Source organism: Schistosoma mansoni, chromosome 7 (assembly GCF_000237925.1).
Source record: "Schistosoma mansoni strain Puerto Rico chromosome 7, complete genome".
In the NCBI taxonomy this organism is placed as follows: Eukaryota; Metazoa; Platyhelminthes; class Trematoda; order Strigeidida; family Schistosomatidae; genus Schistosoma; species Schistosoma mansoni.
The window spans coordinates 7212724-7239015 of NC_031501.1; the positions used below are offsets into that span (position 1 = coordinate 7212724).

Here is a 26292-nt window from a genome sequence, read left to right on the forward strand (position 1 = left end):
CAGTAAGGTGTTTCCTTCAGACAACCAGCATGACAGCGATGCTGCCTTCCCACAAGGAGGGGTGGGGTTAGAAAAGGTCGACCCTAAAAATGCACACCTCGCCTTATCCCACGGATATCCGTCTCCGGCGGTAAGGTCCTTTGAAGAACAGAGCTAACACAAAAACTACCCACAAAAAGGTCGTGTGTGACCGACCTCAAGCAGTTGTCCCTTGGGCACTGCGGTCACGCTCTCAGGTCATTAAGACCACTTCTAACCCAATTTCCTTTTCAGGTACCTCTAGAAGAATCCTTCCACGGTGTGGGTAACCGGGAAGTGATAACTGCCCTCATACCTCTAACAGCACTCAAGACCACTGTATTCATAATCAATCTCCTTCTTCAATTCCTACTATTCCTTCTACCTTGACTTTCAACACTAAACTTCCTCTCTCGGTTTCCTCCTCAAGTGTCACCATGGCCAACGATTCTAGTGCGCGAAACGCTGTCCCAGGTCTACTAAAACCTCGCTCCAAACTACACATTGGAGCCTTCAACGTACGTACCCTATGCCAAATCGGTCAACAGGCCTCCTTAGCTCAAACCCTAGAATCTCGTACCATTGATGTATGCTGTGTCTCCGAAACACGCATACAGGATCCCAGAGTGGTCATTCACTTTACCTCACCTCGCCAAAATGGACAGTCAACGAAATACACCCTCCGTGTATCTGACGACCCGTTGGCTAGTTCTCGCGGACTTGCAGGTGTAGGCATAGCACTAAGTACAAGGGCAGAACAGGCACTACTAGAATGGATCCCCGTTAACAGTCGCCTGTGTGCTGTCCGGCTAAATGGCTCCGTAAGAACTCGGAATGATAGGGACACACGTCGTTGCCTTTTCGTCGTTTCTGCCTACGCTCCCACTGACTGCAGCCATGATGAGGTGAAAGATGACTTTTACAGAAAGCTCTCTGAGCTTCTTCAGAAAGCTAAGCGCTCAGACATAGTAGTCGTAGCGGGTGACTTTAATGCCCAGGTAGGCAGCTTAAATCAAACAGAAAGACATTTAGGTGGGTGTTTTAGTATTCCGGCTCAACGAACCGATAATGGTGATCGTCTGTTGCAACTATGCTCAGACAATCGTTTATTTTTAGCAAGCACTAATTTTAAGCATAAGGAGAGACATCGTCTAACATGGCGACCACCTGCACCAAACCAACGATGGATTCAAATAGACCATATTGTCATCAGTCATCGTTGGAGAGGCTCAATAGAAGATTGTCGCTCGTATTGGAATACTTGTTTAGACTCTGATCACGCTTTAATACGAGCGCGCATTTGTCTGCGCCTCAATGGACGCAGGAAAAGTACACTAAGAAGACCCATTAGGATTGAACTGGAGGACGAGAAAGCCAAGTGCGAATTCCAGAAACAACTGAGTTCACATCTAGGCAGTTCTGTAAACGAGACTGACCCAGATACTGCTTGGAAAGACATACGAACAGCTGTGGAAACAGCAGTAACATCTATTAGTCATTTAAACCATAGGGCTCCAAAAAAGCAGTGGATTTCTTCTAAGTCTATTTCACTGATGGATTCGCGTAAACTCATCCCATCAGGCTCTGAACATGACGAAGAACGTAAACAAATTAGATCTAGGTTAACTAAAAGTCTAAGGAACGATCGTGAGCAGTGGTGGGCAACGAAAGCAAAAGAGATGGAAAAGGCAGCGGCTGTAGGCAACACCAGGAAACTATTCAGACTAATAAAAGAAACCGGAATTAAGAAGTCAAGTGTAAGTGAGACAATCTCCGAAAAAGACGGAACCCTTATCTGCTCTCAACCCAAACGTTTAGAACGATGGGCGGAACACTTTAAGGAGCAGTTTAGCTGGTCTTCAGCTACTGCACAACTAACCACTATTCCCAGAAAACCTGAATGGAACATTGAAGTAGGCCCCCCGACCCTACTTGAAGTCCAAAAGGCTACAAGTAATCTGAAACGAGGAGGAGCAGCTGGTCCTGATGGATTGGCTCCAGAGATCTTTAAATATGGTGGTCCAATTTTAGCGATTAGGTTGACTAATATTCTGGCTAAAATCTGGGAGACGGACGTAATCCCATCCGACTGGTCACAATCATTGATTGTCCCAATATATAAAAAGGGGTCAAAATCATCCTGCGATAACCATAGAGGGATTAGTCTGACTAACATAGTATCTAAAATACTAGCCTCAATAATTATCAGGCGCCTAACTAAGACTCGTGAACTGCAAACACGAGAAAATCAGGCTGGCTTCAGACCTGGTCGTGGTTGTATCGACCACATATTCACCATTCGTCAAGTTTTAGAGCACAGACACGCTTATCGGCGTCCGACAATGATAGTTTTTCTTGACTTGAAAGCAGCATTTGACTCTGTAGACCGAGAGGTTCTGTGGCAGTGTCTGTCATTGAAAGGTGTACCTGAGAAGTACATAAACCTTGTGAAGGCTCCTTACTCGAACACTATTAGTCGAGTGAGAGCTTATGGCGAACTGTCATATGATTTTACAACCTCAAGTGGTGTCCGTCAAGGCTGTCCACTATCCCCATTTTTGTTTAACTTCATTATAGACCTGTTGCTGGAAATAACACTCTCTGCGACTGAATTTTCAGGAATTGATCTCCTACCAGGGGGACCACTTATTGACTTAGAATACGCAGATGACATAGTCCTATCTCGTGAAGACGCTGGCAAAATGCAGAGTCTTCTGTTGGAACTGAGTAATAAATGCTACTAAGATCTTGGCAGCGAAATCCAATGTAAAGCCTCCCCGCGGTACTGCTGCGTAGTGGGGGCAACCCTGCTAGCTAGCTTGGTCGGTCGGTAGTGATCGAACTAACCACTACCCTGCTGTAAACCTGATTAACGCGGTTCTATGCTCAGGGTTCTCTAAAAATCTGGCAAGCTGCCCGATGTGTATGCTTATGCATATGAATTGCATGAGTTTTAGTTGCGCGGTTAATGTATGTAGGTATAGGTATATGCAAAATATACGCACGCGGGTTAGCACAAGGAACACAAGCTGAAAATTTTCCAATGAAATCAGTGGACTAATCTTCCGGGTCGAAGACAATAAAACTGTATGGCAGCAAATACTAGGGAGAGGTGAACATCAACCTTCCATGAAACAGTTCTTATGCCTAGGTGTTTTGAGATTTGTAGCTCAGATGTGCTTCTGAACATCATCAGGTAAAAGTGAAGTGTTCGAATTTCCCCACATATGATTCACAGATTTTCCTGTCGACCTCAATTGGTTATTGTTGACCTTTAACTTGTCATTATCGACTCCCTTTGATCTGATTCTTGGTCCTATATTTGTTCATGACTTTTCTGATCGGTTGATAGATTGAGTCGGTTTCAATGCCTCTTTGGTTGGTGATTAACACGAGTGCCAAGCCTCTAAACATTTTCAGATATTTTTAGTATTCCTCTTATCCAAGACTTAAACATTTTTCCAGTCGAATGCGTGCTCATAATATCTACAAAATAAACTATTCTAATTGCGAGCTGGACAATGTGAACGCTCCATTCGTCGTCGTCAGCATAAACATAAATTAGCGGTCAAACACCGTGACATGTCTTCGCTTATATCAATGTATGCAGACAACTGTGGACAAAGAGATTCAGGTACAGATCAATCATCATTCAGACCATTGTGTTAACGTTCCACATCAGTCCTTAACATAATAAAGAATATGTAAACGGATGGACAAACTGAAAATATCTCACATTATTTTCTTTTTCAAAGTAAATCAGAACAGAATAAGAACATACATGATATAATAGTAGTGTTAATGAAAAGACAAAGTCTATCAAAATACACTGTATTGTTTACAATAAAGATTAGCCAATTTAATCATACACTTTTGGACGATAAATCAAACAAGACAATTTACAATAGTAATAATTACACTATAATGTTGTGATTCTTCCTAATTGTATCAGAAATTGATCTTAATGGATTAAAATCCCCTATGAAAAAGCCCCGAAATGCCCTGGTACGGCCGAGAGTGGGGAAAGTCCGCTCTCCCTCTCGAAATGCTCTCACATGGATACGTGTATATAGACTGCCAGGGAAGTCCTACTCATTGCTTTCTTGTGGCAAGTGTTGTTTACGAAATTGAGAGGACGAAAAGCGAATGTCAAAGGCTACGGGTGTGGCCCCCTAAGAAAACCACCTGCTTCAGTTTGGGCACCTGGGCAGTATCTCAGCCCTCACACAAATCAAATAAGATTTGTGCGGCGCATATCTGTCTGGTGCTTCCTTGTACCAATATTTGTGTTTAAATAAATAAATAAATGAAAAGTGGTTATTGTTTGTTCATTTATGAATGGGGTCCTGACAACAGTTTTCTTTGGTGACTATTGGGAATTTTAATCTGAGGAATTGCTTAATCCCATAGGCACAAGTATCTTACCTTCATTAACACACATCTATATGTTATGCGGTATGGGGATTCGTGGATATTGTTAAATTTTATAGTTTACACTAAGGAATGATCACAGCTAGAAAACAAGTGGACACTAAGCAGTTATTTGGTTTTCGTGTGTGATTCCACCACAATGCTTCCTAGTTTTCAATAGTCAATTTATAATGTTAATCTTAAAATTCAACAATCTCTACTAAACTCTTAATACTAAATAATAATTATGTGACTACTAGTGACTAGATTCGAGAATCCCCAAAAATTCTAGTATTAAGCTGTGATCAACAGAGTTCAACTCAGTCGAGTAGACGGGAGTTACTCCGTAAAATCACCAGAAGATAGTTGCGCAAAATTACGAATTTATCGTAGACACGTAAAAACGTGTACGCCGAGTTATTAATTTGCTTACCAAATATTTGCCAAAGACATGAAGGTCACGGGTTCGACTTTTGGTAGGGTCATGAATGAGTATTTTTAAGGGGTCCCAGACAGGGAAGAGTTCATGATGTGGGTTTTTCGATGCCGACGATCACCTGGAAGTTCCATCATAGAACAAAATGACTGTCCAGTGCTTCTAGGTTTATAATGATGGTGTTCGTGGTTTGAACTGTGAAAATCCTACAATTTTAACAAATCCCTTACATAAATTCTATATACATTGAAAATCCAATCTCGTTGTCTTCCCCCCCCCCCCAAAAAAAAATCGGTACACCAGGTTGAAAGTACAAAGTGAAAATCAATATATATCCTAAAATGTGACCCAGTTACCTTCATCAAAACGATATCAACAAATACTATGTTCCCCTTTCTCTTTGATATGATTTTTGTTAACATTTCAAGCTCAAAAGAACGAACCTAGACTTAAGATTAAATGGATCAATGTAACATCTAACAACCTCATTATCTTCGCTTAATTTTTTATATGAATCACTCAAAATTAGTTGATATTAGTTGGTTGAATCATATAGTGAACATTTAGATAAATTAAACATTGACCTGAAAAAAAACTTAAGTTCTACACCAGTTCTCATTCATTACTTAGATGTATCTTATATTATACTCATTGAGATTAAAACATTCATCATCTAGTCATTAATATCAAGGTTATTTTATTCATACTTTTACATCACTGCATTGAGGTTTGAATTTATTTTTTCTGGTTAGCGTTCCTCGGAAACGATTGCCCAGGACAGAGTTGGATGAAGAATGCTGGTGAGCGGCTTATGCTCCTCCACGAGGGATAACAGGCGTAAGTAAGAAAGTAATCGAGGTTACATTAAGTTATATCACCATCATTTCAATGGGTTTTTTTAAATATAATTAACTAATCAGTTTTCCTATGTTCCTTAGAATTCTGTATGTTTATAATCATGTTTACTCAGTAGATAGTTTTTTTTGAATATGGGAAATTATTTGACAAATACTTATATTGTGGTGTTGGCTACTTATATCGTGTGGATATAGTATATAACGATGGTCGGGCATTAAATGTATTTCAGTAGAAGATCGATAAGGAGAGAATGGAACCGGAACACAATTGGTCTTAAAAGTGCATAAACAATAATAATCGGAGACTATGGACTGATATTTGCAGAAGGAACAGTTAAGATTGGGACAATGGATTGATAGTTTGCAAATTAACTGTTTACTGTATGATTGTTAGATTTTAGTGAGATAGTCTGTAAGTTATGCTTAAATACATTCGATTGTCCCCACTCGTGTTCTCATTCACTACAATATGACACAATACCCGAAAACCGCTAATTTTTTCTCTTTCATTAATTATTTCAAATGATGTAAATGATAAAGACTAATTTGTAACCATTATATCATTTCATTTTGTTTAAATACATAAATATTGGTACAAAGGGGACACCAGATATATATGCGCCATACAAATCTCATTTGATTTGTGTGAAGGCTGTGATACTGGCCGGTTGCCCAAACTTAAACAGGTACCTTAATATTAACCCTATAATTTATTAATCGAATCCACTAGTCATGGTAACTAAAAGATAACTGACAGAATAAATAGAAAAAAAAAGTATTAAAGATTATTCAGTAATTTATCATCATTTTAACTTTTTGAATACATAAATCCGTTAAATATGTGGCAAATCTACATATACACAAATACATAGATACATATCATGCTAAATAGAATTTCAATCTATAATATCTAATACAAGCCTATGAAAATGGTCATTTTCTTTCCGGATCCTGTCAATTAATGCTTCTTCTCAAGATCATCCAGTAATTTTTTTCTTCTTTTGAGTGATTCCTAAAGGAAATATTAAAAAAAAAAAAGTCTCATATCACCGGAAAAAAATTTATCGCAATAATATAGAACAAAAGAAAAACACCAACTAATAATATGGAACAGTTTTTAAATTAAATGGAGGAAGACATATTAAAAGTATAGAATAAGGAGAGACGAGACAATTACAATCGAAGATATCACGATATAATGACCATAGAAGAGATACGTTTGTATACTTCTTAAAAACGTTTGAATTGTTAACGGAAAGTTATTTCTCGGAACTAGAGGGTAAAAGATGATAGTATTGAATGTATCAAACGCTTAATTCTATCACTTTAGATTGTATATAACAGGTCAGTCAACTGCAACGTAAGACCAGGCACATATATGCATCGGTCCAAGTTTCCATACCTCGTTAGCACAAAAAGATGAACACCGGATTCATAGAAGTAATTAATTTAGTGGTGTTATTATATAAAAGAAAGGTTGTATATAGGGACATAGTATAGGAAGGAAGACAGATATGAAGCAATTTTAATCTTAAGGTTCAAGAGAAGATAAAGAATGCATACACTTGCGCCATTGTGATCGATTCTGAGCCATGTCAACCACCATTGGTTATGATAGTCACGTGAACCCCAACTAAGTAGTCTGCATCTACCAACATGGCTCAGACTAGAAGTTAGTGACTTCAAACACTGATGCCATGTTTTGGTTTGGCCGCCCCTAACTCTCTTCCAACCATCCCCTACACTAGTCAGCATAGTGCGTCGTGGTAAACGGTGTTCAGGCATACGTAACACGTGGCCCAACCATCTCAGTCGATGAAGATTCATCACCTCATCAACTGATTTACCATCATTCTCTAATACTCTGCGTCTAACCTCACTATTACTTACCCGGTTATCTCAGTAGATGCGAGCAATATTTTTAAGACATCTGTGGTCAAATACTAGTAACTTGCGAGCATCTTCTACTCTTAATGGTCATGTTTCACAGCCGTAAAGTAGAACAGAGCGAACTGCTGCGCAGTATACTCGTCCCTTAATTGATAGACGGATATCTCGTCTTCGCCATAGGTGACGTAAGTTGGCAAAAGCCAAACGAGCTTTTTGAATCCGTGCTGAGATTTCGTCAGACACCAACCCATTAGGGCTGATTAGACTTCCAAGATAAGTGAAGTTGTCGATGCGTTCGACTACTTCACTCTCTATCCTTAGTTCAGGTGTTGACGCAGGCCAGTCCTGGAGTAACAATTTACATTTGGATGGGGAGAAACGCATCCCAAACATCTTGACACTATTACTCAGTGCTAACAGAAGACTCTGCATTTTATCAGCGTCTTCACCAAACAGGACTGTCATCTGCGTATTCTAAGTCAATAAGTGGACCTCCTGGTAGGAGATCAATTCCTGAAAATTCAGTCGCAGAGAGTGTTATTTCCAGCAATAGGTCTATAATGAAGTTAAACAAAAATGAGGATAGTGGACAGCCTTGTCGGACACCACTTGAGGTTGTAAAATCATATGATAGTTTATATAACAGGTAATTAGACACTATCGCTAATACTAAAAGAAAACCTGACCCAGTGGGATTACATTTTCTGAATAAACTAATTAAGATAGAGCGGAATTTATTGATCCATATGACTTTTCGTCTATAGTTGATATCAATTCGTGATGAAAACCTTAATTCATACAGTAAATACATGATACGATCCACGAACAATGTGGTAAATAAAAAACTTTATATTTGTCTTTTTAAGGGTATGAGAAGACGAATAATCTGTCAACATCTACGAGCGACAAACTTTAATAGATTTATTAACTACGTAAAATCTGTTTACTCTTTGTAGTATTCGTGTTTGCTTTTGCAAAAACTATCTATTTACAAAGGCTATCTTCTGCTTGACTAAAAGGTTAGCTGAAATTTTGTCTCGACTATTTCAAGCTCGTGCCTAAACAACACTCGATGTAGAATATTTATCCATGAATTTGTAGCACAGCGTGTTATGATTTCTCTTATTATGACCCATCTATATATGGTATCAGATTACCTTAATACATTTTAAATAACCATCTGATTACAAATATTTACTTGTTAAGACATTGGTTTATGAGGTCATATTAAACAAATTAGAATATAAACATAATAGGGAAAGACAGTATAAATTGTATCACTTATGAAAAATAAATCAATATTACTAGAGTAAGGGTAAGAACAAATAGTTTGTGAATATAGAGGGGAGATTTGAACTTTCATATGACTAAGTCAAGGTTTTACAACAAATTTAAGTATTTGACTCAAGATACCTTTTACACAAAACTACAATGATTAAATTATGATCGATCTTATAACCTAATTCAGTTGTATATTTAGCAGTGAAAGAACATATTCTTTGTATCATTGACTTTAATTGGGTGATTTGATTTGTGTTTTTGTAATCATTTTGATACATATACCGTAATGAACTTGATATTCTTATTGGATTATCTTGAATTTATCAAAGGAGACTAAATGTTTCAAAATTTTGAAAGGTATCTTCAGTTAATAGATCAATATTATAGATCAGAAGGGGTTTTGTGGAGGTTTCAGTATTTTCATAGTTAAAATCATGAGTCAATTGAAGTTACACCACTATGGAAAACCTGGAAGCACTGGACGGCCATTTCGTCCTATTATGAGACTCCTCAGCAGTGCGCATCCACGATCTCGCACTCGTGATAGATATTAGATTATTAATTAAGAACCAAAATTAGTTACGAAGCATGTTTCACAAATTATCTCATGGTCAAACTCGAAATGGGATGATAACCAATTGTTCGTTGATGAAAATACTACTGTATCATCATGTATATATGTATATATATAATATAAAATCAACAAGATAAATGGGAAAGAGTCCTAAATCTGATCCCGGTGAGGAGTTGTGAGTGAACAACGCCAAATATCCCTACTGCTTCTATGGTTTCATAACTTAATATCACATAGTGATCAAAAATATCTGTGATATGGAATTACCCTTAAATGATTTTTTTAACTTTTATGGGACAATTCATCAAATGAGAATTAATACTGCTGCTGATCATCTTGGTATTTTCATCTCATTTTGCCAATACAGCATAGCACTAGACTCGATATAGATAGCAACTGACTGCATGAAGATTATACTTAACCAGTTTCCTAAAGAATGTAAACACCGTTCTAGATCGATACATATATAAAGTCTAGGTGGATAAACTATTTTCTTCAAATATATTACAAGATCGATACATATGATAACAAATACCTGAATACATAGAGAAGTAGGGTTGTATGGAGAACACGTAAACAGTAAATTATTGATTAATTACATATATAGAGGTCACAAAGTATGGTCCATAATTTAAAAAAAGAAGCAGAATTGACCAACAAACTTAGACAACGAAGTGAAATAAGAAGTGTGATGGTTTCATTAATCAATAACGCAAGACGAAAGTTTGAAACCAGTAGATTAGTCAACTTCGGTATATATATATATATATATATATATATATATATATATATATATATATATATATATATATATATATATATAGGTGATATACGGGGTCGTAGATAACACATAGACAAAAACCTTCAGTAGATAAAGATTCCAAATCTCGTCAACTGAGTTGCCATAAAACTTCAAGAATACCTCAGAGATCGGAGGACAGTAATCTGTGAATCTCTAACAAATTCATAAACATTTAGTTTTAATGGTTATCCTAGTTTGTTACAATACAGTAGATTGAATAAAAGTAGCATTACAGTTATAAAACTTACTTCAAGTCGTTTGATCTCCTTCTTTTCACGTTCATGTTCATCTTCTAAATGCTTCTTTAATTCATGTAACTGTTGTTGTTGCTACAATAACAAAGAAGATAATTCACAATTTTGTAAAATGTTACTTAAATACAGTTCTTAAACAGAGTTGATGGGTACGAAGGATCCAACTAGAGAAGTTGGTAAACTCTGATTTCAAACCAATGGTACACATGGGGACCAGGATCATTAGGGAACAAATGGCGCATAAACTTATCGTTGATCACTGAAAACAATGGGCCTGTATTTCCTAACGTTGCCCTACTACCTTGTGGGCTAGATCTCTGGGTCAAAGGTTCGGGTTGTGACCCCCAAAGAAAACAGCCTGTTTTGTGCGTCGCATATATATTTTGATGCTCCTTTGTACCAATATTTATGTGTTTGAATAAATAAATGCTCCAAAGTAGTCTCACAGATCGTGATCGAATCACAACAGGTTTGTATCTATATTTACTACACATTGCATCTGGACCAAAGTATATATATATATATATATATATAAACAATCGGTAGGTACCATCTTACATCATCTAATTAATTAATTTGGTATCCATAGGTTAAAAAGTGTAGTTCCTGGAATAAGTATGTACTGGTACAAGTTGTCCCATTTTTGACATCTAGGCGATAATAGAAGAAATCAATAAGATAAAGAGTAGCTGACATCTTGACATGGTGGTCGTGATTGCATATCATGATGACCCAATAAAGCTATATTGGCTGGGGAACTTATTCCTTTGAGTTCTACTATGCTACGAAGGCCGGTTGGAGAGCGGTAAGACTAACACATTGAGAGCTTCTCCCGATAAGGCAGTATGTAACTAGCCTCAAGTAGTTGATGTTTGCAATCTGTGGTTCACTCCCGGATCTCTAAAATCACTAACAATTCAGTTTTGTTCCTAGGTATCTGAGGAAGTATCCTGTGATGACTGCAAAATAACAAGGGCTCATACAGCAATTCAGATCACCAGCTGTAGTTAAAAGCCAAACATGGGAAATGTGGTTGGAAAAAAGAGAGAATAAAGAGTATGAAATGACTAGCGATAAAGTGATATATATATATATATAAATATATATCTTTATGACACAGTTGCTTACCAATCGATAGAAGTACTCTTCTTCATTACGTGCTTCTAATTTGCCAAATGCTCCACCAGCATCCCGAATAGAACCACCAGTACCACCACCCTTGATAAAAGAAAATTAATACATTAAATCTATACTCAGTAAGATAAGTGGATATCCTTATCACATCTTAATAACGATTCTATTTAAATAAACGTGATTACCTGGGAAATTGTTTGATAGTATACAAAAATAATGCATCGCGTGATAACTTATTATCTTTCAGTTGTTGTCAAAGATCCTATAGAACTATAATAGGAATAAATAAATTCCAGTTAATCAATACAGTGTAAATGTGTTACCACTTGAAGGTTAACGCATATCTAATGTAATGTGAGAAGAATAGTGTAACTGTACAAACTATCTATTATTGGTAACATTTACCACTCATGTTATTATGTGATCGTTACAAATAGTTAATCAGTAGGACAATACGATCAGATAAATGAAATGATGATGATCACAAATTCAATCAGTCAACGTAAAGTCTGGCACAGAGGTGAGTTCTTTCAAGTCACTATGTCAGATTGGCGCGATAAGATGAAATTAACAATATGAATAGAAAGACTGATAGAAATAGTGTAGGAGTAATAGTAATAAGAAAGACTGTGCATTGAGAACATGATTAAAAAACCCGGGTGAAAGTGTGTACGAAGGAATACTGGAGCAGAAGATCTAGGGGGAGATAAAGAGAGGACGCACGTGCACCATTATGAACTATTCTGAGTTGTCTCATCCAGTCGCTAACCACCCCTTATTAGTGTTCGAATCAGGTAGTCGGCGCATACTAACATGGCTCAGAACAACAACACAGTGACTTCATATACTGGGTGCTGTGTCTTCATTTGACTGCCCGTAGATCTTTTCCAACATACTTCTGCACCAGTAAGAATCGTTCATTGAGGTAGATGGTGATTTGGCATATGTAACACATGTTCTAACCAACTCATTTGGTAGAGATTTAAATCATACACAAGTACAAATTTTATACTGATTAATAATTTACAAAAGCATTAACTACTACTGAAGTTATAAATCAACTAATTCACACAAAAGGGATTATTTAAGGAGCACAAAGTAAAAAAAAAAACTAAACTAGACAACTTGTAAAATAAAACTAATTAAACACCTTGCCTGCACCTCGTCCCAATTCATCACCAGGATACATACGGATACACCTAAAAGTAGTCAAAAATAAGTGGTTTTAAAGAATACTATACTAAATAAAGTTTAAAGCAATTAGTTTTTCGATTTTGTGTTAGGTAACAAAAATGTTTTTTTCAGTAAATCTTAAGCCATTGGTGACATCGTGCAACGGTAAACAGAAAATCACTCAGACGACTCAAGTACTTTACTACACTTTCTTCGACAACAGGATATTCGTGTTGAAGGTTTATGTTAATAACACATCGTTCAGCTCGTCTGCAAACAGCTCTCGCAAGTTGTAGGGAACTTCCAGGAGTTTCACCCGATGGTGATATGAAGACCTTTAGAGGCGGCAAGGCATTTGTCAAACTACCAATCCATGGCTCTAGTTCAACCGAAACATCTGGAAAAGCCACACACTTAAACCGCTTTGAACGCTCCGAAATATCAGTTTGGTTTTCAGGATGAGGAAGAGGTGTGGCTATTGAAGATGACATACCCAGTAAACGACACCATATTTGTTCTAATTGTTTCAAAACAACTAGGACGTCATATTTGGGGAGCTGTCTGGATATATGATCATGAATATGAGCTGACACCAAGCCTATGCAACATGCAAGTTCATCAACTGTCCCAAGAGGATCGAATACAGGATCATTTTTGGAACGACGTTCACCAGTAAACAAACTACTTGTCCCATTGTCATCCGTCCTATTATATATTTTCACTGTTCGTTTTCGTACACGACATATAATGCCAGCACCCAAGTATAGATCACGGTTGTGAAATCGAAAAAGATTAAAAGACCTGAGACTTCTAAAACTACCAGAGTTATAGATAACTACTGTATACAACTGCATAATGAATAATACCGATCAAATAAAATGTACGATTTGCGACTCCTTCTGATAAAAAATAAACCTACTGAATAAGTCATTAGTTCCAACTACCATCTAATTATCAAATTTCCTGTACAAGTGGACAATTATATATATATATATATATATATATATATATATATATAACGACTACCCATATAGTATGATTTCAGTATCGTTTATAATGAACCATAATTTTACTATCTGTGTTCTTAGAATTGATTTAGGCCTTATATACAGAAGTGATATCGTTTAGTATAGTCCAAATTGTGGTAATAAGAACTTAAAGCTAAAAACGAAGATAAAACCAGGCACTTATCCGTATCAGACAATCGAGTTTTTATGGTACAAGAATAATTAAACCATGTGGTCAAACTGGCCAATTTCTGAATGAAATCTCATATATTACAGGTGTTGAATGAATAACTGATTTCATTTCGTAAAGCCAGAGAAATTCTCAAGGTAATTGTTATTTGCATCGCACTTACCCAATAGACAAAGGTTTCAGGAACGTCATGGGGTCTTTGAGCACCACCTTCAAATTTTGAGGGATGAAGGTTAACAAACGTTGCATGTCTAATATATCTGAAATTGGACTGTATAATTCCGTAGGAGTATCTCCTAGGTTCTAATGTATTCAAAGTCTAATCTAATGCAAACCAAAAACTTGTATTGATTTAGTGAGCTTTCTTTAATCTCTTGATCTTATATTTCTGAAGAATAAGTGGTTTGCACCTGTAAAAGTGAAAAGAAAAAACTTATATTCCTTCGATTTATGTGGTTGTATTTGAATATGAAGTAATCAATATAGAATTAGTGCAATGATACTTGTTAAAAATTTCGGTCATACCTGTTGAACTATTTTTATATTATCAAGGGATAGACAAAAGAAATCGATTTAGAGTGATTTAAATAAAATTAAATTGTGGGAATCAACTGCATCTCAAAAATAATCACGTCATAAGAATCGAATTTCGAACCAAAGTATGTTAATCGACTTCACTTGTGATTCTACAAAGCAGCATAGTATAACACTAACAGGTAAATCGATGCTGAAGAGTTTCTGACTAACTAGTATTTGTAAACGTGAAAACTATTAACCAAAACTCATACCAACGACGGCACCAAGACTCAACAGAAACCTCAGAAGTTGACAAAGGTATTGAACTAGGGTGCCGTAAACTGAAGCACCTGGGAAATACATCTACCGGCCCAGACATGGCTAATTCTACCGTCCTAAGATAAGTGACCTCATTTCCAACAACATGCCTTTGTGTAATATTTTTGCATCCCTCTGGCAACGGCACGGTCTCAAATAAGTGAAAATTGATACACTTTGATCCAATCCATAAAATGAGGCCAACACAATGATCCTACAATCACTGGCCGACCACTTTTCTTAGTGCCCTCTACGGTTATGGAGTCTAGTTAATGATGAACTGTGATTTCTTTGAATCTCAAGGACATGGTTTCAGGAATTTATCCTTCAGTCACGAGTATTTTGACGACAGTGGGTAACTGGACAAACATGCTTGATATAACATACATCAACTCTTCGAAAACCTCTTGATTACACGGATCATGACTGTCCTATCATCTACCTCCAACAATTAGATATTCAGTCACTGTTGACAACTGGTTTGAGCAATACTTAAACAATTCATTAATTAAGGTCAGAATAATTTTATTCTCTCAGGATGCATAATATCAGAGTGCTGTTTTCCAGGATTTTATACTAGAACCCTCACTTTTTGAATTATATAAGGATTCACTAAAAGTCATTTTATTTCTGCTTATCTTATACTTTACCTTAAAACCAGTCACTGATGAAGCCTTAAAAATTGTTAATCACTGGGTGGAAAAGGATTTTTAACAGTAGTTTGTTTGATCGTGGAGACGAGTGGAGCAAATTGAGTAATTAAACTGTATCACTACCCCTCATATAAAATATGGCTTAAAGCTGAGAGTAAGGGGTTTCTTTACAATTTCGTTGACATGGATGTGGCCAAGATGAAGGGTGGAAATAGCCACGTCCAATATCCCAAATTTCAGTTGTTCGACAGTGGTGTCTCGCCGATTGCCAAGTAGGCTTGTTTACTTCTAAGATGTGCATTAACTAGTTTGACACAATTGGATACATCGCCATCAACATTCGAATCTAGGCGTGTAAACAGTGCGTTAGCGGTCGAGTAAGTCACGTGTCCAATTGAGTTAAGTTTTTGAGATTTGACAGACTGTATACTGTACTGCAGAACATATCGTCGGGTACTTTTGACTTGAGTGCTAATATGAAGCACCTACTGTCGAAGTCTTGTGAGCGTGAACATCCGCGGAAATTCTATTGCGGACTATCAAGTCAACAGTTCCCTTTGTCATCTAATATGGGGCAGTGAACGTTAGACGCTTGTTTTCAGCAGAAAGACAAAAGACAGATTTTTAGCTCAATAAAATTAATTTGATTATTTGTTCGTATTACAGATGGCCATGTTAACGTGGTTAATGGATGATAATCCTAAGTCGTCAATGCGTTATGTTTTGTCATACATCATGACACTGAAGTTGCCAGTCATTCCACGCTACTTGGCACTTCATTGAAAAAAGCACTTCAAAAGTGCGGGTTTTACGGATGCATACGAAGTAGGGTATGTTTTTTTAAACTTCAGATGCATTAACTAATCGATTTCTGTCATCATCTGTCAACAAGAAAAACCTTGCGGAACTGTATGACATCGCGAAGCAAGGTTATTTTCACGACATGAGAGACAAATTAAAAAGGCGTTATCGAAGAAAACAAGAACATGTAAGAACTAATTTGAAGTGATAACAATGCTATACTGCTCTATCGGTACAGTCTTCAGTGTTAACGAACATGACCGTAAGTATAGCTTTATGTAGCTAGTTGTGCAAAAAATATCATTTAGATATCGTTGTAACATTTTTCGCTAATTAAATTTCAGAATTCCCAAGATTATTTTGATTCTCAATAGTCGAACAGGCGTTACGAAAGGGAATAACCAGTGGAATATTTTTCATGTTCAACTTCTTTTTCAATAAACATTTTTTTCAAACATGCGCTTACTTTCTTACTTGCATGGGAAACTCTTTGACTAAGTGTTGACAAAGCCTGTTTGATTTTAGATGCATTCGCAATTAAGAACACGTGCCTAATTAATAATAATAATCTGTCCCTTCTTTCGTAGATCTTTTCAAATTACAATAAGAGTTGGCAATTACAATACATAACGACCGGTGCTCTAGTATCTCCCAACTACTTATGTTGCACAATATAACTTCTTCCCTTTTCAATATATTTCTTTAAACTTGTGCTATTTTAACGTCAACTGCAGTTGTCGTATGTTGAGTTATGGGAACAAAAGTGAACACAGAAGAAATTTGGGGTTGTACCAAAAATTATTTAAAAGTCGAAGCAAGATTAGATAAATCGGGGTGCACCAAGTCAAAATGTAGACAATTCAGCATGTATATGGGCGAAAAGTAGACAGTTCGGCGTGTATTCAGGCGAAGGTAGGATTAAACTATACTGCCGAGCCAATCAGTAGCTTTAGCGGGTTTTCAAGGTCACGGCGCTAAGTTCGGTACCTGATGCTTACGTACGGTCGGTTTACAGCGGATTTTAGGGAAGACGTGATAATTTAGCGTCTACAATAGAAGTGATCATAAGATTTTGGCGCGAAATCCAATTATCCATTTGGATAAATAGAGTTTTGGCATTATAGCTGATGTCGGTTCGTGATGAAAACCCTAAGTATAATTCCTAGCCTTAATCATGAACTGTAAATCATAATTTGAATTCTCCACGCAGGTTTATAACCCTCATTTAGTCTTAGTTATTATGTTGACACTCTCAGAGTCACTCTAGCGTCTCACCCATAACCCTACACCTAAACCTTAACTCTAACCCTAACCCGTAAACCATACCAATATACTAACATTATTGAAGCTATGTGGTCGAGGCTAAAAGAATTTTTGAGACCTTATCATGGTTTCAGAGGTCCACTACTATGGAGCCATATGGATGTGTTCCTGTACCGTATGCACTATGATTTTAGAACTTCTGAACCTATATCTGACCTTGAGAAGTTTTTGACCCATGTGGGAACAAAGGTGAACACAGAAGATTCTATGGTTTTGTATAATATATTTTTACTGTATACTAACTGTCTTCTGATTGACTAATATTTCTCAAGGTCATTTAAGATTCGTTCAAAGGTCGGCAGTATAGTTTAATCCTACCCAGGCGAACAGTAAGCAGTTCAGCCTAATTTGAAACACAGAGAGACACAAAGGGAGAAATCTGCATTATCACCCCAGACAGGTGAAAAAGCGGATATTTTAGCGCGTTTTCCCTTTACTGGTTGCTTGAGAAATGTGATTTATACCTAATTATTTTGTTAATGTTACACCTGGATATCTACGCAGTACTGTCAACGTGACTAAGAAATGCGCGCATGTAAAACCTTAAGTCTCAAAAATCAAAAGCCATTTGCAGGCTTCAGAATGTTTGGATCTATGTTTTACATCCCAGATATCAAGAAAAGGTTGGCTGTGTTCGTCATAAAAATTTCGAAAGCTGATGAGCACTAGGCTAACTACTAAACCATGCACAGATATCTAGTTTAAAAGAAACACTACACGAACTCAAGGATTGTACAGAAACTTAACTTTGACGTACCAGTTACCCGCCGAAAATATAATTCGAAAGAGTGCGTAACCCGAACTGTTTAACTCCTACTGTACAATAAACAATATCTTATTCAGTTTCAGTTTGGAAAAGATAAGAAGTTCGGTGATCTATCAGCATCGGCAGATGGAGACTCAACAACGTGTTGAGATATTGAATTCCATTGGTCGATTATTCGATAGGAAAGTCGATGCCAAGTAATTTGTTCTAGGTTTGTGAACCTTTTTAGAGTGTCTTTGTAAATTGCCTCCCTTAGAAGACAAGAAAAATAAGGGCAGGTCGGGTGCAAATTTACCACAAAGTAATTTTGAAACTGTAATCAAGCCACCTCTAATTCTTCTATAGTACAGTGGAAATGGGTTGAGTTTAACCAACCAAGCATCATACGAGAGTCTAGCTTTACCGGAAATCAGCTTGTTTACAGTTCTTAAAACGTTTCCCAACAGTTCATTGTCTCCTTATAGTGAAGGGCCAGCCGTTTGTATACAGTATTAGAGTTTAGGACTTACGAATACAGTATACAAAGTCGAAAAGGTTTTAACATCGACATGGCTAAAGGCCCCTTGTATTGACCACAGGGTACCAAAACTTTTGGTAGCTATCACACGGCATCCAATTTCGTTGAGATACCTGAACAACTTTTGAATAATCTTTTCTAGAGTTTTAACAACTACTCAGATCAGGCTCACGGGTTCATAGTTCCAATGTTTATGTCTCTTACCTGTTTTGAATACAAGGTTTACTGAAGCATTCTTTCAGTCTTTTGGTAATCAACCCTGGCTAACAGATAGGTTAAATTATTGGTATAAAAGGTTTTCGAAGAAGTTCGCCAATTACCTTGGTAGCTAAGATGCATTACATCGGGTTCCATGGATATGCCTATATCAAACGGTGGAGTTTGTGTTAAGTAATGATTGCTTCGTACTCGATGTCGGTCTGCTTTATAATTCTAAATACAGTACGTTCGTTTTTGCTCATCTGGTTCTACTTGCTGCACTATTTTGGGACTTCCCAGTTCGTATAATAACTCGAATACTTCCAATCATCATATTGGCATCGCAATGGAGCCTGTAACGGAACAATTGGACACATTCAAATTCTGATGCTTTTGAAGATTATATGGAAAGTTTTGAAATCTCGACTACGACCAGGGACGATGTTGAGGATGTTAAGATTGTGTCTCATTTCCTCAAATTCATTGGAAAAACAGCCTATAGCTTCGGCGTTTCCAGAAAAGCCTATTTCACTCCATTATGCAACTCTCAGGGAACTATTGCTTGACTATGTAAAGTGTGTAAATTCCGAATGAGACTAAGCTAGAAAATTTTTTAATGATTTTTCAGGACATTAAGAATTCCACTACATTACTACGTCATCCCTATTCAATTCGTACTCAAGGTTATGCAGATAACAATTCATTGAGGGGTTGAGAAACAGTGTATGAGCATGAGCCTAAGTTTGATGAATGTTTGTCCTGTGGTAAATTTTGCCCATATAATTCATGTATATTTCGTAAGGTTAAATGCTTTAAACGTAGAAAAATGGGACATATTCTGGCATTTTATAAAACAAATAGTCTTTTCGCTTCAAGTAGTGTTAAACTTTGTAATTCCTTTCCTATTCAGTCCGTGTAATATGTCGAATATTCCTAATCATCACAAACTCATTTAGCAAACCGAAGACATCGAGTTCTTTAGTGGCCACAGTGTCTATTGTGTGTCCTGCAAGGTTTGTATGATCTGAAGGAAAGGGTGAGACTGACTTATGAGAAGCATCCTGTTATTAATTCTCATTTTCCTTTTAACTTAATCCATTGATCTCTACTTAAGTTAACCATTAATCTATTAGTTCGTTGACGTATTGTAATATTTATTGGTACTCATAGCTTAATAGCTCAATCGAAACTAATAACTGGTTATCTATATTCATGATTAGTTATTATGGTTCATCAACAACCTTTAGAAGTATCTACATGCTTCTGTGAGTTAGTTTGTTAAATAAGAAACCACCCAACGTGGCCTTTAACTGACGTATGTGTAGTAGCATTGGACCCAAACCAAACGACATTTGAAGCCGGATATATAAGAACTGAAAAGATTTATATTCAACAATTGACATGACGAGAATGTTAGCATTAGGGAACGCGGGAATATTCAATTCAATAAATCTGGTGGCATTGCTCAGTCTTGCAGGCGTGGTCACTCTGTATAACTTGTCTTTATTCACATAAGATATATTATTCCTTCTTTAACCTGAATGTGTTTTTTAGAAACTCCAGACATCGAGTCCTTAATTGTTACGAGACGATGAGTCAGTGTAGACAATGGTGTGGCTTCCACGAAAGATCGTATAGATTAGACAGTCACATCATAACTTCAACGATTTTCGGATTAGGTATATTATTATAATAGTACTTATGACAAAGCAGACCATAATTCTACAAATACACACTGGCTACTGTAGTTGTAAATAAATCCCCTAAATCAATAGCTCTGTAAGTGTTCGACATTGGATGATGACAACATTAGTTTTAATGAACTCACTCAGCTGAAGGCGGTCGGTCATGCATCCGCACCAGATCACGTTTCAGAACGGCGTGGGAAACGATTTGAAACGTCGTGCTCAACGTCTCCTGCGATCACTAGCCAGATTAAATCAGTCACTCCTCGATATATTGATAATCCATCAAATATATCTTCAAACCTCCACGCTTCTGACTTTTGGTTTCACTGAGTGGGCGCGATTCAATTATAGAAGGTGTTACTGGTAAAGTGTTTTCAAACTACAATACCTGTGGTATTTTCACTACCAATGTAAGCAGAAACTGGTTATTTATCTATACCTAATTCTTCATTATGCTTACTCACTTGACATCCTAATCCTTTTTAAACTATGGACTATCCCTGAACATCATTCTTTTTCCTACCATCGCCTGCTTAATTCCTAAATTTCTAGTTCCTTGACAAAAAGTTAAGGACAAAATTCCAGAGACGTACGGTGAGTTTAAGCTACGAAAATTCTGCAATCTTAAGCTCATTGGGTTTTGAAACCTTGTCAGTCCAATTGGAAGTTTGTCGACACAATCATGCATGCAAATCATCAATATGAGCAATCGGGCAAATCTTCCGCAAATCGAAAATGTCACTGTCGAATCCACCACAACACTGACAAACATTCTTACCATTTATCATAGACATGAGTTGGGAGTGTACTCTCCTTGGTTACAACTTATGTTCTCCGTGATAGTCGCACTAACAGTACTCACTGCTTATCATTTAGTGAAGATTTGTTTAGCCGAGAGCGTCGTGCAACACCATATCACATATGTTTGTGGCACATAATCTTTGTCGATTTCGACAACCTATATACACCCCACTTCAAATAAATCGATTTCTGTTCTATGCAAAACTCGATACTTGCAACCAACCTTACCCACCATTAACCGGTAAGTATTAATATAAATAACTGGCTTATAGCACATTGAGGCACCAAGCCTAGAACATGTCCCTTACAGGTCCACTCAGGTTTAACGAACTTGTAGTGACCGGCCAGTCTCGATAAGAACACGATTGGAATAACAGAAACAATTATTATTATTGTAACCAATTGTACCAGAGATTGTTTTACTGTATTTGTTTAACTGTATCAGTTTCACTTCTTGTTCCGCTATCCGCCTTGTTTGGTTCGAGCTTGCTCACGCACTGCTTATTCGCTTGTACTCTTTGACACGTCTCGGTATTATTTCGATACCACGAGATCGCCAATAAATATACTTGATCTGGACTAGTAAAGCCTTCTGATTTACGGGCTATCAAGGGAACCAAGTCATATTTGTACGCGTAATCGAATAGTAGTGGTGATCATAGTCCGTCCACGACTCGACATCCACTAGAACTGGTGAGCCGTATTTGGAACACGCAATACAGCTGGTAACCCAATCCATCGAGCACAAGTCAAACTTGGCCAATTCTCCAAACCAGATCAATCCGGTGAGTCTATTTATCTATCCACATCTGTTGCATATATTCGTATTGATATTTTTCAATATATAATATTTTGGCAACTTAATATGGTAGATAACGATAAGAATAACATAAATATGATAGACTCCGAGATACAGGTTATCAGTTTTCGACCGGTTCCTTTCATCCCTCATGATCCAGAAGTCTGGTTCGCGGCACTGGAATCTCAATTTGAGATCCGCCGCATAACCAATCAAAGGCAGAAGTACGCCTACGCTTTGGAATCATTGCCCGGGGATCACCTAACCGCTGTCCGTGAGGTTGTCCTCAATCCGAACGTTCCAAACGTTTATGACCGTCTTAAGGATGCCATCCTTCGACATTTCCTCCCATCAAGAGAGGAACAATTGAGGACACTATTAGCACGTCACCCTATGGGTGATGCTAAGCCGAGCCACCACCTCACGCGCCTGCAATCCCTTGCAGGAAACATGACAGCTGACTCTGAGATAGTCAAAGAGTTGTGGCTCGAAGCCTTACCAGTCAGTATCCAGCCAACCCTTACGGCTCTGCTCGAGGACACCCCGCTCAACAAGGTGGCCCTCATAGCAGATAAGATTCTAGCACGAGTTAACACCAAAGACGACTATTTGGTTGCTAGTACTTCCCATTCTAACGTTGATCTCGATGCTAGACGACCTCCGGCTCATGGGGATAGGGACAGATGTATCCATACTCGTCTCAGTTTCCGAGACCGCGCAAATGTGCCAGCCCCCTACGCCCCCCGACCCAGGTCACAATCTCGTAAGGCCGTAACGACTCGCCCCAAGCGGGCATCTTCCAAGCCACGCCAGAAGGCGGTTTCGGAAGCGAGTCCAGGTTGGTGCTGGTTTCACCGTGCTTTCGGAGCCGGTGCCCGTCATTGTCGAGCTCCCTGCTCATACAAGGCGGGAAACTCCTCAGCCGGCGAGTAAATGCGGCCGTACTCGCCGGCACTTCACCTCAGGTTGGCCGTTTATTTTACGTGCACGATTATCGCACCAACGCTAGGTACCTTGTGGATACGGGTGCCCAAGTTTCTGTCGTACCTATCAGTAACAGTAAGTCTCAAGCCACTATGCTTCGACTACGCGCTGCGAATGGCTCAGTCATTCCCACCTATGGTACACGACAACTTACGGTCAACCTGAGCAACCGACGACAGTATCTGTGGACGTTCATCATTGCCGATGTTCCCACAGCTATACTCGGTATCGATTTCCTACAGCACTATGAATTGCTAGTCGATTCACGTAGGCTGCAGCTAATTGATATTTCGTCGAACAGCAACTTTATGGGCTCTAAAGCCCACACAAACGCGTACCGAATCACAGGTGTATTTCATTCGCGTGACGATTTATTCCACGTTTTATTTCAGAAATTCCCCAAATTAACTAAACCTCTCGAGGAGACTCCATCGGTGACCAATCGTGTGGTACACCACATAGTCACCCGCGGACCACCAGTCACGGCAAGACCTCGCCGACTGGCACCGGACAAATTAGCTTTCGCTAAACGTGAGTTTGACAATTTACTAGCTACTGGTATTATTCGTCCTTCTCACAGTCCTTGGGCCTCACCTCTCCACATGGTTCGAAAGAAGGATGGGGTTAGTTGGAGACCATGCGGAGACTACCGAGCGTTAAACACAGCTACACGTTTCGATAGCTATCCCATCCCCCACATACATGACATCACGGCATCACTCAAGGGCACGACAATTTTTTCCAAGATCGATCTGATACGAGCATATCATCAGATCCCAGTCGCTCTTGAAGATATAGAGAAAACTGCCATCACGACTCCTTTCGGTTTATTTTAGTTCCTACGAATGCCATTTGGATTACGGAATGCTGCTCAAACTTTCCAAAGGTTTATCGATAGCATTGTACGAGACCTAGATTTTGTTCACGTCTATATTGATGACCTGCTAATCGCATCATCAAACGTAGATGAACATTATCAACACCTGACGCTACTATTCCAGCGCCTTTCGGATAATGGAATAATAGTCAACCCCGATAAGTGTGAACTCGGGAAGAAGGAAATGAAATTCTTAGGTCATGTTATTAAGCATGAGGGTATTCTACCTTGTGAGGATAAAGTACGTACTATAAAGGAGTACACTGTACCGTCCACACTCAAGGAACTGAAGGCATTTCTCGGTTTGGTCAACTTCTACCGACGCTTCATTTCGCACGCGGCAGAACAGTTACGACCGTTAACCGATTTACTTCGCGGTAATCCACGCAAACTGGAATGGAACGACGCCGCACGTACTGCATTTTCAGATATCAAAACGGCCCTAGCTCAAGCCACACTTCTCGTGCATCCTGACCCATCAGCCACGCTTAGTATAGCGGTTGATGCATCGGATTTCGCCATAGGAGCCGTTATGCAACAGAATATCTCCGGTAGTTGGCAGCCCCTCGAATTTTTCTCACGACGCCTCACTCCCACGGAGACGAGATATAGCGCTTTTGGTCGCGAACTGCTAGCAGCCTACTGCGCCATCAAACATTTCCGGCACGCTGTAGAAGGTCGTAAGTTCATCTTATTCACCGACCATAAGCCCTTAACGTATGCTCTGCATACCAAGTCTGACCGCTACTCACCACGAGAGTGCAGACATTTGGACTATATCTCCCAGTTCACGACAGACCTTCGTCACGTCAAAGGCGAGTCGAACTGTGTTGCTGATGCTTTATCACGTATCCAACTGAATGCAGTTACTTTGCCAGTGCTCGATCTACCTGCTATGGCCGCCGCCCAAGCAAACGATACTTCATGCACGGAAGCACAACAGTCTACGTCCCTTCAATGCCGGGAAGTACCCCTAGCTACTAGCTCTGGTACTATCTTATGCGATACTTCCACGGGCCTCCCTCGACCCATCGTACCCTCCGCTTATCGCCGTCTCGTCTTTGATGCCCTTCATGGTCTATCTCATCCTGGTATCGCAGCCACCCTACGCCTCATAGCTGCACGATACGTCTGGCCGTCAATGAATAAAGATGTCCGTATGTGGGTAAAACAATGTTTACAATGTCAACGATCAAAAGTGCACAGGCACGTAGCTGCCCCTATTGGCACTTTCGCTACGCCTGATGCTCGCTTCGATCACGTTCACATAGACATTGTAGGACCATTACCACCATCGCACGGGTATGATCACATACTCACGTGCATTGATCGTTTCACAAGATGGCCCGAAGCTATTCCCATCACGTCTATTACGGCGGAGACAGTTGCTCACCGCTTCGTAGAACGATGGATAGCTCTGTACGGTTGTCCCTCGACTGTCACGACTGACCGAGGACAACAATTTGAGTCCGCATTATTCTCCTCACTAACACGGCTGCTTGGTACGGAACGCATACGCACTACCGCCTACCATCCAGCATCAAACGGTTTAGTTGAACGGTTTCATCGCCAACTTAAAAGTGCTCTTCGAGCACACGAAAACAACAATTGGTACGAAACCCTACCGCTCGTCCTCCTGGGAATCAGAACGAGTCTAAAGGCAGATATTCAATGTTCCGCCGCTGAACTTGTTTACGGCACGACATTGCGTCTGCCTGGGGAATTTTTCACACCACGGAGCAGCACTAAGTTCGGCGAATCAGACTACGTCCAACGACTGTCTGCATTCATGCGAACACTGACTCCGGTGTCGACTCGTATACAACATCGACAGGTCGCTCTCCCTCGAGAGTTATCTACCTGTTCACATGTTTTCATACGAGTAGATTCGGTACGCAAACCTCTACAACAGCCTTACGAAGGACCTTTTCACGTGATTTCCCGTCACGAAAAGACCTTCAAGGTTGATCGACGTGGCCGCATCGAAACAGTCAGCATTGATCGTCTCAAGCCAGCACACGTCGA

At 38.8% G+C, this 26292-nt stretch overlaps 1 protein-coding gene across 1 annotated transcript; it reads right to left on the minus strand.

Moving 5' to 3' along the window:
* Positions 1 to 6497: 6497 nt before the first annotated feature.
* Positions 6498 to 18427, minus strand: Smp_134510 (hypothetical protein). The gene is made up of 6 exons (XM_018798736.1): positions 18395 to 18427; positions 14190 to 14436; positions 12807 to 12855; positions 11651 to 11740; positions 10517 to 10597; positions 6498 to 6733 (listed from the first exon to the last, which is right to left on the minus strand). Exons 2-6 carry the CDS (start codon positions 14273 to 14275, stop codon positions 6680 to 6682), a joined length of 360 nt encoding a protein of 119 aa, XP_018653648.1. The 5' UTR covers positions 14276 to 14436; positions 18395 to 18427; the 3' UTR covers positions 6498 to 6679.
* Positions 18428 to 26292: the final 7865 nt, after the last annotated feature.